Below are 12108 nucleotides of genomic sequence, written 5' to 3'. Positions count from 1 at the left end.
GCCCTTTTTGACAATTCAGCAGTCAACTCTTCATCAATGACTTCCACACGCCGAGTAACTGTATGACGCGACAGGCTCACATTTTCAAACTGACTTTTCTTGTCAGGGCGAAGTATACTAGCCGCCTCTACCTTAGTCTTTTAAGAACTCACCATCTGAAAACGGCTTGCTGCGTTTTGCGATTTTGTGTGACAGCATGTAGCTAACTTTTGTTGCCGATTCTTGGACTGTAGACTGCTTTGTAAAAATTTTCTGCCTGGCAATTCAGTTGGAAGACAATTTCTGGGCTTTTGTTCTCCTTCCCGCGAAGACAAGTTTGTGCCATAGTTAGCATGCTTAGTACTGATATGTCTATTAATGTTGTATTCTTTGAATACTGCAACATTTTTGCGATACAAAATGGCGAGAAGGAGACAACTGGCTCTCGTTTAGGGTCAGTTAAAAACATGGTAATTATGTGAGGCTTTGGTACTTTTTTCTGTGGCGAGACACCTTTTGGGTAGATAACGTACATTGTTAGCGATCTAGCTGGCTATACATTGTTGCAGAGCTAACGTTAGCTAAAAGGCTAGTTTTGCTAACGATAAGCAGTAAGCACAAACACCAGAAACTCCTATGACCCGTCCAATTTGACTCCAAACGGCATGTTTATGATGAATGTTATGATACGGTTTAACTGTCATGTTGTACAGTTCACTGTGCTCAGAAACTAGCACAATTAACGTCACCGCTACCTTCTCCATTTTTGGTGGTTGTTATGGGAAACGTCAGGTCTCACCACTCCGCTTGTGATTGGTCAGCTGTCAAAAAAGCGCTTGACGTAGGGCGTTTTTTTCGAGAAGTTGAACTTTTTCAATTGAAAGAAAAAAAAAGGCCGGCGACTGCATTAAAAAAAGCACTCGGGACGTTTTTGAAAACACGGTCTACTCCATAGGATTATTATGTAAAACAGGCGCTGACAGCTTCAAAAAAGATGCTACGTGTGAACGCAGCCTAACGCAGCATTTTTTTTCGTAGTTTTTCCTTCAAAGGTCACATGTTGCCCATGTGTGGTATAGAAGGATAGAAGGATCGCGTTTGTCAGCTGGTATTGTGGAGAGGTGAATTTAATGTATCACATCTGTCGATTTCAAAATAATGAACAAGGGGAAAAGCACAGAGAAAATACAAAGAAAGCAAAGTGGGACCAGCACCTTGTACCAGGAGTTCTTCCTCATGTTGAGACGTCCCATCCACATGTCAGACAACAGCATCTGCGTGCAGGTGTGTGCCACAAATGGCCGCAGGTGGGATGACACAGCCAATTTCAGGCAGGTGGAGTTGCTCCAGTTCTTAAGCTCGTAGGTGAGCAGCTTCATGGCCATGGTCTCATCCTGCCTGAAGGACTGCTCCAGCAGGTCCACCGCCAACGTTCCGAACTCCCTGGAACCGCTATAACCTTTTACAGCAGGCCCACACTCCATACAAGATGGTCTAACCACTGCCTAACTTAATCACATGTTTGCAAAGCCCCCCTACTACCACCATAAAATCATTTTATACCATCAAGTTGTGTAAATGTAAGTTGGTCCTGATTATAGGGTAAAGCTGCACTTTTCTGTCTTTGATCTGTCCTTTTGAGTGCTGGTTGAGAGAAAACTGTGCCTATAGGGAAGTTTTAAACACTTTACCAACATCAAAAAATACAACTTTAAGAAATTAATGCTGAATGGGCACCATATTTATAAGTATCACTTTGGTCTATGGTGCCACCCTTTGCGGCTTAGCATTAGTCTGAGTAATTTGATTTTAAAGTAACATTTTAAATAAGCTGCCTTATATTCAGTCCAATACAGTACTGGGACTCTGGCCTGTCACCAAGATGTCAAGCAACCTTGGTTTTTGGGCCACTTTCTTTCAGACCAAGTAAAGCAGGTCTATAGTAACACAGCATTGCAGTTTTGAGTTTGGGAAAACAACTTGTACATCGAGGACTCCTTCAGTAGTTTGACTCTTCTTTCAGCTTCTAATACTTACAGTAAGCACACACCAAGTACTACACATAATCACTATAATTACTCTGACATTAGTCTTACTTACTGCGACTGCTCTCTTGGTTTCTTACACTGTGAGTACTTTGAGTAGTGCTGATTCTCACTGTAAACATATTCAATTTTGTTGTGAGTCAGCCTGATTATTACTCATGCTTACTCTGAATACTCCTTCAGCTCCTCGGACATGCCATCCACTACGTCGCTCTTCTGGGCCTCGACAGCCATAGAGTGGCAGAGCCTGCAGGCTACCAGGGCCTTGGCCATGGACTCCTCACCATGCTGCCAGAAGAAGAGGGACAGCTTCTGCCTCTTCATCAGCACAGCCCACACCAGCAGCTCGTTAAAGGGGTAAGGGAAGCGCTGCGTCTCTGGGTCATCAATGTCCACCACCTCCTCTCTACTCCTCTTCCTCAACTGCTGTCTGGAGGACTCCGGCTAGACAGGAGAGTTGGACCACGGTTGGTTATGTGGAACTCAGAACAGGGGAGATGCACGTTACAAGGACAAAGTGAATCCTTTCCTCCTGATGACAGGGAATGTTTCCTGCAGACCTGTTGGACTCAGGCACTAGCAGGCTCAGAGCTGGTGTTATGGTGTACCTTGGGTTTGTATGGTTGAGCTGTCTTGATGAAGTGGTTGTGCCTGGTCTTCTCCTTCTTATCAGCATAGATGCAGAAGGACTCGCGGTTCTTGTGCAGGTGTGATCCACCAATGGTTATGTGTCGCCCAGACCTCTAAGGGAGGGACAAGAGGGCAGTCTTTCCAACATAGTACCAGTTACAATTTCATATTCTTTGATGTTCCTAGACTTGACATCATTCCTAGGGTAAACTCCATTCCCACCTTCATGTTTCATTTCATGTGGTAATTCTTGGCGGGTGATCTAAAGACATTGTGTCACTGAACTTCAGGGAAGAATCCCTCACCCGACTATTTCCATGGAGATTGTTGTAAATGATCCGGAAGCGCTTCCTGGTGTAGTTGCACCTATATGTCCCGCCCATGAGGTACTCGATGACAAGACCCACGTCAATCAGGGTGATTTTATAATTTGCAGGGAGGTGACCCTTTGGAAACCACATGAATGACACCACACCAGTGCAGTGAGAACCAAATCTGCACATTTAACTATATAACTTACACCTTTCAGGAAGAATAATATGGTGTACCTGTTTGACGTCCCTTACAAGGTGAAACAGACTTGGATTTGTGGAAGATTGTTTCTATAGGGATAGAAAAACACATGAAATAAAATCATTGTTAAATAAAGGCACCAGTAAACATCTGTGATGTGTTTTAGAAGACGTCGCTGTGTTTCAGAGCTGGGTAGAGACATGTTAAAGGCTTGTACCATGTTGTAGAGCTCCTCTAAGCGGCTGATTGTAAGGAAGCGATGCATGCTGACTCCATTCTCAATCAGAAGTTTCACAAACTCCACACGGTCCATCACCAGAGCGTCTAACATCGCCTGCTCCAGAGAGGTTCCCTTTAATACAGTACATACACGCACACACAAACACACACACACATACATATACATATAATATATATATATATATATATATAACACAACATTCAGTACAAACACATGCCACATGCATGCATATACATGAACACACACACACACACATCCATACACATGAATGAACATACCCATACAAAGAAACACACACATACACACACATACTTTTAAAATCTTTATACTGTATTTATGGTTATACAGTGATGTGTGTCTAATTGCATTTTATGATCGGTATCCCATGTTGTGTTGTTTAGTTTTTTTGCATAAGGGGTCATGTTTAATACATATAAGTGACAGGGCAAACAAAATAAATTGTTGGATGAAAAGCTCCTACCTGTGGGATGTGTGTTGCTATTGTTACAGTGTACTTACCAGCAGCTGCTGCCCGTAGACAAACACGTGATCCTTAGCGATGTCGACCCGGTCCCAGGCCAGGGTGAGTACCAGCTGGTCAAACGCTGATGTGTTCGTGCCTGGAGAGAAAAAAACAAAGACAGATGCAGTCTGAATCGTTCCTTGCTCCTGTACCATCAAAACGGGATTTAAAAAAGACATCTGACCAGGTGTGAAAGAAAAAAACAAGAACGCAAGACAGAATGACAGGAGATGGGATTCGGGCTTAGGATAAAATCATAGTGGATGGAGAAATTAACACTGCTACCATCAGTGACTGCCGAGCCAAAGCACTGATATGCCCTTTGCAAAGGGCAAACTGTCCCATCAATTTGTGCCTGCTCACCATGTAGAGTACCCTCAATGGCACCTACAGCCCTTTATCAATGAATTACCTAATGGTGACGATTTAACCATGTAGTATATTATAATACAGATTGACTTAGCATAAGTTTTCCACCCAATGTGGTGTACAAAGGTCAAACAAAGCAAGTAAGTAACAACTGACAACTCTGGATGATGTAAGTATTTTTTATAATTTCATAAATTTTGTATTTATAATGTACTGAAACTGGACAATGTATTAACTCCCAGATAATATAATAAACCTGTTGAATGCATCACATAATAACAGCTATGATGTTATCAGGTGAGTAAAACTGAATAATGAATAATGGAATGACTTCAATGAACAGTGTAATAATACACCAAAATCACTGTCTTAATATTGTCTCATTCATTTCTTAGTGTCATATACAGACACACAGAAGCACATATACACAAATTCATGCACACACAACACAACTGAGTGTGAAGTGATCCTTCACAACAATTAATGAGCAAAACTGCGGAGGTCTGCAGACATGTCTGGAGGTGCCAAAATGTCTTGAATGGGAATGAATCAAGATTGGCAATAGTACCTTGAAAACAACAAGCCGCTGCAAAAAGTGCAGTGGGAGCTCAACACTGTTCTCTCCTTCAGTAAACCTTTTTAGTCAAACCAAGTCAATGGATCTACGAATGATTGGTCCAGCCAACAAAACAGACAGACAGCACCCCATTCAAATCACCCACTTGTCACAATGATTCATTCAGCAAAGGCATTAATTTCAACCACAGGCTGAGTCCTATGGCTCGGCATCAAAACCAGCTATGAGTTGTAGATGAGATGACTGGGAGTCCACATTGTGGACCAAATTGGCTTCTTTTAGCTGGGGATAGGGGTGGGTAGTTAGGAACTGTGGGTAAGCCTTTGTCTCACTGGTGTCTGCAAAATGTTGGTGCCTGCACATTGCTTTGGTGACATCACTGGAGCTGAGTCCACTCCAATGTGGTCCAGCGGGACTTAAAGTGTGAACGATAGCCATTAGCTGTGTGTGAGTGTATCAGAAGAGCTTCAGAGCTCCTGCATTCCTGACTGAGTTTTTTGCAGTGTGATTCCAAAAAGGGTCTTGTAAAAAAGCAAAAAAAAAAACTGAATTAGACTCAACCAGAGGCTTTCCTGGCTTTTTAGAACTAGGAACTGATGTTCACTGCCAGGGGAGCTGCTTGCTCAGCCACACAGCAACTACCTCTACTGTTCCAGGAGCTGCTTCCTCTAGTTGCAGCCAGAACTGTAACAGGTCTAGAACCCCTCCACATAAATCCAGATGTGACATGCCTGCTAAAACAGGCTATGCATTGACAATCCATTTGGAAAATAGGAATAGAGCTGGGGTGGTCAGGGAGAGTCGATGATGTTTACCTTTTAGAAGCGCTCTTAGTATCGCCACGTCGATGTCCTGGTTATCCTCTGATCCAACATGAAAAACTGTTATCTTTCACATTTAAAAAGGGATAAAAAAAAATATATTTTAATATTAGTCACAATTAAGGTAGACTAAGCTCACAGGAACAAATGCACAGGATTAAAAATATATATATTTTGCATCTTGTGATAATGTTGAGTTTGTGTTAACACATTATGTTCATGTAATCAAATTACAGCATTGCTGATAACATATTGTGTTTAGAGGAACACAGAATGTTTTTGTATTGTTCAGTCAGCTCTCAACTTGAACATCAAATCACATTTATTAAGCATTAATGAATTTACGTATATGAAAAAATTGTTTACCAATTCTTTGTTCTTCATACATTCCATCAGCGTTTGGAAGAGGTGGCTGGCATCACCTTGACTGAAGTTGAATGTTTTTTTAATGGTTCCAATAATGTCCATTTCAACACCATCAGGAAGACCTCTGTATGACAATAAACCCTCTAGCGATTCATGCACAGTGAGGTCCATTATTTATTTTCAAAATTTACAATACTTGCTGTAAACAACATCATAACCTCTTAAAAACTGCAAAAACGTTATGAGGGCCAGTGGCGATCAATCAACAATCATAAAATGGGGATTGCTGACAACCTGCACATGACATGCAAACCTATACGATTGATTATATTGATTGTAAAACTGGTTTGTAGTTAATCTGTAGTGCAGTAATTGTCATACTATAATAATATAACAGTGTAGTGGTAATGAGCAGGGCTCATATCCCAAAGGTTGCTGGCTCGTTTCCTCATACAGGCACTGCTGTTGTACCCTTGGGCAAAATACTTAAGTACTTAAATATCACCTCAGTAAATATCCAGCTGCATAAATGGATGATCATGACATCTAAGGGCCTGTTCACACCTGGTATTAACATGCGTCTTTGGTGATCCAATCGCATGTGGACAGCGCTAAGTACAGGTGTGAACGCACCAAGATCCGATTTGAGATCCGATCTTTCAGACCACATTCGGAGGTGGTCTGGGCCACATATGGCTTTTAGCAGTGTGAACGCAAATGCATCCCGCATTAAAGGACCGCCTACTCAATCTATGTCCTCTGCTTAAGTGGAAGTATGTACTCATTCGCGCGCCAACGGCGTTCACACTGGTGTGATTAGCCGTTTAGCACGCAAGAGAAAACCAGTGCAATTAGAACACGAGACTGGAAAAATTCTAGCTAATTTTAGCTTTGAGGTAACAGTGATTTAACATTAAAAATATAGCAAATGCTAACTGAAAACCATGAGAGGCTTAATAACGCTAATGAAAACATAACGAACCATGTGCACTACATAGCATGAAAAATAAGCTACGTGCAATTAAAGTGAGACAACAGGCAACAACAACAACCAGAGTTTGCAAGTTCGCACATCAAATGTTTCCAAGCCCCAAAGGTGTAATGCAATATATGACATGGAAAAATGGTATTATGAATAATATGTGAAGTGTTGTAGTTCTACAAATTAATATTAGAAGACTATTGTGGGAGTCAAGATTTACGATATCATGAATATCAAGGGGACATTCTAAAACGGTTAACGTGGATTAATGTCCCAAAACAGCGATCAATGATCACCAAATTTGTCTGACATCTCACATTAATTTAACCATACTGGCAAGGTGCCAGACAAATACGGTGAAGTTCAAAATGTTCTAATATAGCATTTCTGCTTTTTCCAATGATAAACAGAATTTAACAAAAGATCAGCTGTGGCTGAGTTTGGGGTATTTAATTTCAGTGATGAATGGAATCTAGCTTGCTAGTCAACTAGGTTTTCATTTACAGATACAACACGCATTATTTCATAGTGACAGTCTGTCAGGGCTCCGCCCCCCTAGCTGTGGTGTTTTTGTTTTTCCCTGTCCATGTGCTTTTTGTTTTTCCTTGTGTTCCAGCCCCGCCCCGCTCCCCGCCTGGTCCCCGCCCACCTGATTGCCCCATTACCTTCACCTGCCTGCCTGCTCACCTGCATCCCATTTCCTCATCAGCCCAGCCCTATTTCTACCCTGCTTGTTCCTGTCTTGTTTGCCAGTTCGTTGCAGTGTGTTTCGTACCTGTTTCGTTCCCGCAGTTTTTTGGATGTCTGATTTCTCAGTGTTTGACTCTGCCTGCCCTTCGTCTTCGTTTTCTGCCTGCCGTTTCGTCCCGTTGCCTGATCGTTTGCCTGCCCAGTTCCTGACCCTGCCTGCTTCTGTTACCGACCCTGCTTTTGTCCACGGACTGCCTTCCGGTTTTCGACCCTGCCTGCTTTTGTTGCGCAACTTGCCTGCCGTCATTAATAAACCCGCCTGGAACCTGAAGCTCTCTTGGTCTGCGACTGAGTCCTTGCCTGAGCCCTTACACAGTCATAAGATTTGTTCAAACAGACCTTTAAATGAAGCATAAACTTACATTTGCAAACGGAAATGATTTATGATGATGTCTTTATGTGCATATAGAGCGGGGAAGTGAGATCCGATCACAAGTGATCACTCGAGCTGCATATGGAGATACCAGGTGTGAACGGACATAGTTAGAGCTGTCCACTTGTGATCAGATCACCAAAGATGCATGTTAATACCAGGTGTGAACAGGACCTAACAATTGTAACCTATGTAAGTTGCTCTATATAAAATTTCAGCATTCCTCCCCAAAGCTCTGAGCTTGCAACCTCCATTTCCTAAGCCACCACAGCTGCCCTAGTGTTGGTATTGCAGTGGTGATGTCATAATGCCCTCCCCTATGGCCACCTCCCAAGGCTCACCCTCTGTCCTCGGTGTGCTTGTGGACATATGCCAGGACATCGGCAGCACGACCTGTGCCTTCGCACACAACCACGGGGACAGGGGGGCTCTCCTGTAGGTACTCAAGCACTGTGAGGATCACATTGGGCCCCCCCTCGAGGATCACCGCCACCACTGGCACACCCTGCCCAATTCCTGACCACAGATGGAGGCAGTGTCACAACAAATGTGTGGCTCAGATTATGTTTTACCTTCTGATTCATCAACAACTAATCATTACGGGGTTCTTTTGAATGAGAGAGGAAAATAAAGCAAGGTGTACAATGCCTTCCAAGATGCAACCAGACTGTTGACCAGACTTTTTACTTTTTGTCATTAGTTTGATATAAAACTTCAATTGTTGAACACAGCACATTTTAAATACTGAATTCGTCATTTCACTTCAGTATGACTAGTCGAAAAGACACAGCCCACTTCCTGTTCTACATTGGAAAAGGGATTTAATGAGGCAGAGTGGTTCCACCCCTTCAGTATAAAAGAGTTGTAATGAGCCAGCCTGGTTTCAGCTCTACAATGGAAAAGGGGCATAATGATCCTGCCTGGTTTCAGCTTTACGGTGGAAAAGGGGTATAATCACCCAGCATGGTTCCAACTCTACAGTGGAAAAGCGGTATAATGAGCCAGGCTGGTTACATAGGTTATATGTGGCTGGTGATGTGGCCAAGACTTACTGGCATGAATCCTCTGCAGGTTGATGTGCTTCTCTAGCTCCCGTCGGAGCCTGACCTCTGCGCCATACTTCCCTACTGTCCCATCATCCACCAGGATGAAATGAGAATGCAGGTTGTTCAGTACATTCAGCTTGCTCAGGGGGTTCAGCAGTGTCTGGTAGGGGGCCACCACCTAAACACATAGACATGTGCTCAGACTTTCACTGTAAACAGTTAGGCACATGCTAACATGCTGTAGCACTGATGAATGCTGGATTTATACTGTATCTTTTATAGTTATTATCATTGTATTACTGATGTTATAACAATAATAAAATTAACAAATATAATAATAATGACCATTATTCCTTTTCTCAAGGTATACAGATGCCCTGACTAAATCCTAAATTAAATTAAATTTCCCTGGTTTTCCATTAGCATTGGGCAGAAGCACCACCTCATTGTTGGCTCTAAATGGAGTAACTACAACTGAATCATTCAGAGTAGGCCACCTTAGTGCATTCTGCACCTCCAAAGGCAAGATGCATAGTTACAACAATCTCTTTAAAATTCTTCTGTGAAATGCTGGCATTATTTTATCTTAAAATTAGACACATGTAGATAGTATGGCATAGCTGTTAAGGAATTAATATACATGCTTTATGGAGTTAAGTCACTCTGTGAAAAAACTTGTGCATGAGTGGAGGGTCTCACATCTCTCCCGATGAGGTCATTCCTGTTTTCGATAACTCCCCAGGGAGCGATTCCAATTGTACAAATCTTGCGGGCGGATCTGGAGGAGTGCTCCCTGAGCGCATCGCCAACGTGCTTTGCTACCCCTGTTAAAAATAAATTAAAAAGTAAATAATTAAATAAATAACACATGTAATGCTGTTCTTTATGAACTCAGAAATGCAATGCTAAGAATACTGACAAGTGACACAAATCATCCACAAGCCATATTAAAAGAAGCTGTTAATAGCTCATGGCAAAGCAGGGCATGTAGGGAACTATTCAGTGTCATGTGCTTTCAACTGTGGACTGCAGTGAGAAAAAAAAAAAACAGAAGATACCATAACGCACTGACCTGACACCTGATTATTAGATATGGCTACAGTGGCAATCACAGCAGCACTGTCTTAAAGGTAGATAACAATTTGGCTAAATCCACTCACCAAGACTCACAGAGATTATCATTAAATGCCTAACAGCTTTCGTAGGGCTGAGAGATATAGCTGTTGTGATATATTTTAGCACAACAACAGCTATCCTCAGCATGTGGTGTTAGGTTTCTTCCCGTATTGTTTCCCTTTAGTCATACCTGTTGCAGGAGCACACCTCTAGTTTTCCGAGGCCATGTGAAATGCTTCCGGGGGAAAAATGCCTCTCCTATCTATTCAATGTTGATATCACAGCAACAGCACTATGCTGCTTCCATGTGGTAGAAAGAAACACATGGCTACAAAGATAAAGAGTGAAAACATATGCTATGTGTTTTTCAAAGCTATTAGGTAAGTTAACCAAAATATAGATCCAAGCAGTGGCGGTTGGTGAGCTGGAAACAGGGGAAGCCTGACCACTACCTTTAAATCTATCATTGCTTTCAACCTGTTCCCTTTTATCCTCCTTGATTAACAATAAAACAAATAATTCTGTCAGGGCTCGGGCAAGGACTCAGTCGCAGACCACAGTGCGTAGATTTCCGGGCAGATGTAATCCGATGAGCAGATCGTAAACAGTATACAGGCAGGGTCGAAAACCAGAGAGGCAGTCCGAGGGAAAATCCAGGAGAGGGTAAACCGGAACAGGCAGGGTCGAACAACCGGCAGGCAGAGAGATCGGGCGAACAGTACAGAGCGGCAGGCAAAAAAACAGGTAGAAAAACGGGCAGGTCGAAAGCGGAATAAAGCACCTAACAGGAAAAATTGCGGGGACGAAGACAGTCAGGAATGAACTGCTACGAACTAGCAACAGGACAGGGAAACGCAGGGCAGATATAGGGCAGGGCTGACAAGGGGATGGGAAGCAGGTGTGCAGGCAGGCAGGTGAAGGCGATGAGCAACCAGATGTGTGGAGAACCGGGCGGGGAGCAGGGCAGGGCTAAAACACAAGGAAAACAAAAGCACATGGATCGGGAAAAACAAAAACACAACGGCTAGGGGGCGGGAGCACTGACAAATTCACAGAATAATCAACACCAATTGCGTAATTAGAATAAATGATTATACTCGCGAAACACCGCAGATTGTCTGAAATTTGTGTGCTGTTGCAAAAGCTACAGCATGAGATTGTTTAACAAGGATGGCAATTTGTGGCATAATAATTATATATAATAATTAAGTGGCCACTAATCCCAAAGCTTTGTCTTAAATGTGTCACATTATAGCTTTCTTGTGTTACAAAATTCAAATTACAAAACTGAGCTAAATTTAGTTAAATCGATTTAAATTACTGAGAATAAACTTTTAGGTTAGGTTGAGTGCAAAGAATAACGTTTAGAACACAGACCTCACAAAAGCTGTGATGTGTCATGAGCATTTCACGAAATTAAATCGATAAATGCCATCCTTGTTAATTAAACAATCTCACGTAGCTTTCGCAAACACACAAACTGCAGACAATCTGCGATTTTCTTGAGCATAATCATTTATTCTAATTACGCAATTGGTGTTGATTATTCTGTGAATTATTTGTTTTATTGTTAATCAAGGAGGATAAAGGGGAACAGATTGAAAGCAGTGTTAGATTTAAAGGTAGTGTTCAGGCTTCCACTGTTTCCAGCTCACCAGCCGCCACTGGACCAAAGTGATATTTTTCTGCCCCAGAAGCATTTCACTGAACTTTGGAGGTGTGCTCCTGCATCAGGTATGACCACGGGCAGCTGGGGAATTTGCTGTCATGCAGCCCC

At 42.4% G+C, this 12108-nt stretch overlaps 1 protein-coding gene across 1 annotated transcript in view; it reads right to left on the bottom strand.

Moving 5' to 3' along the window:
* The window catches only part of LOC118781556 (transient receptor potential cation channel subfamily M member 7-like), a 58240-nt gene that overhangs the window by 36077 nt on the left and 10055 nt on the right, over window positions 1–12108 (bottom strand). Inside the window, exons 6-17 of the mRNA XM_036534510.1 lie at window positions 9915–10039; window positions 9222–9393; window positions 8511–8685; window positions 6065–6188; window positions 5693–5765; window positions 3928–4028; window positions 3385–3519; window positions 3203–3256; window positions 2960–3100; window positions 2633–2767; window positions 2191–2468; window positions 1194–1422 (exon numbers count right to left, since the gene is read on the bottom strand). Of these exons, the coding sequence (XP_036390403.1) occupies window positions 1194–1422; window positions 2191–2468; window positions 2633–2767; window positions 2960–3100; window positions 3203–3256; window positions 3385–3519; window positions 3928–4028; window positions 5693–5765; window positions 6065–6188; window positions 8511–8685; window positions 9222–9393; window positions 9915–10039 (1742 nt within the window). The remainder of the gene's footprint in view (window positions 1–1193; window positions 1423–2190; window positions 2469–2632; window positions 2768–2959; window positions 3101–3202; window positions 3257–3384; window positions 3520–3927; window positions 4029–5692; window positions 5766–6064; window positions 6189–8510; window positions 8686–9221; window positions 9394–9914; window positions 10040–12108) is intronic.

The sequence above is a fragment of the Megalops cyprinoides genome, chromosome 8 (genome assembly GCF_013368585.1).
Source record: "Megalops cyprinoides isolate fMegCyp1 chromosome 8, fMegCyp1.pri, whole genome shotgun sequence".
Classification (NCBI taxonomy): Eukaryota; Metazoa; Chordata; class Actinopteri; order Elopiformes; family Megalopidae; genus Megalops; species Megalops cyprinoides.
This window is presented reverse-complemented; position numbering and strand designations above follow the sequence as displayed.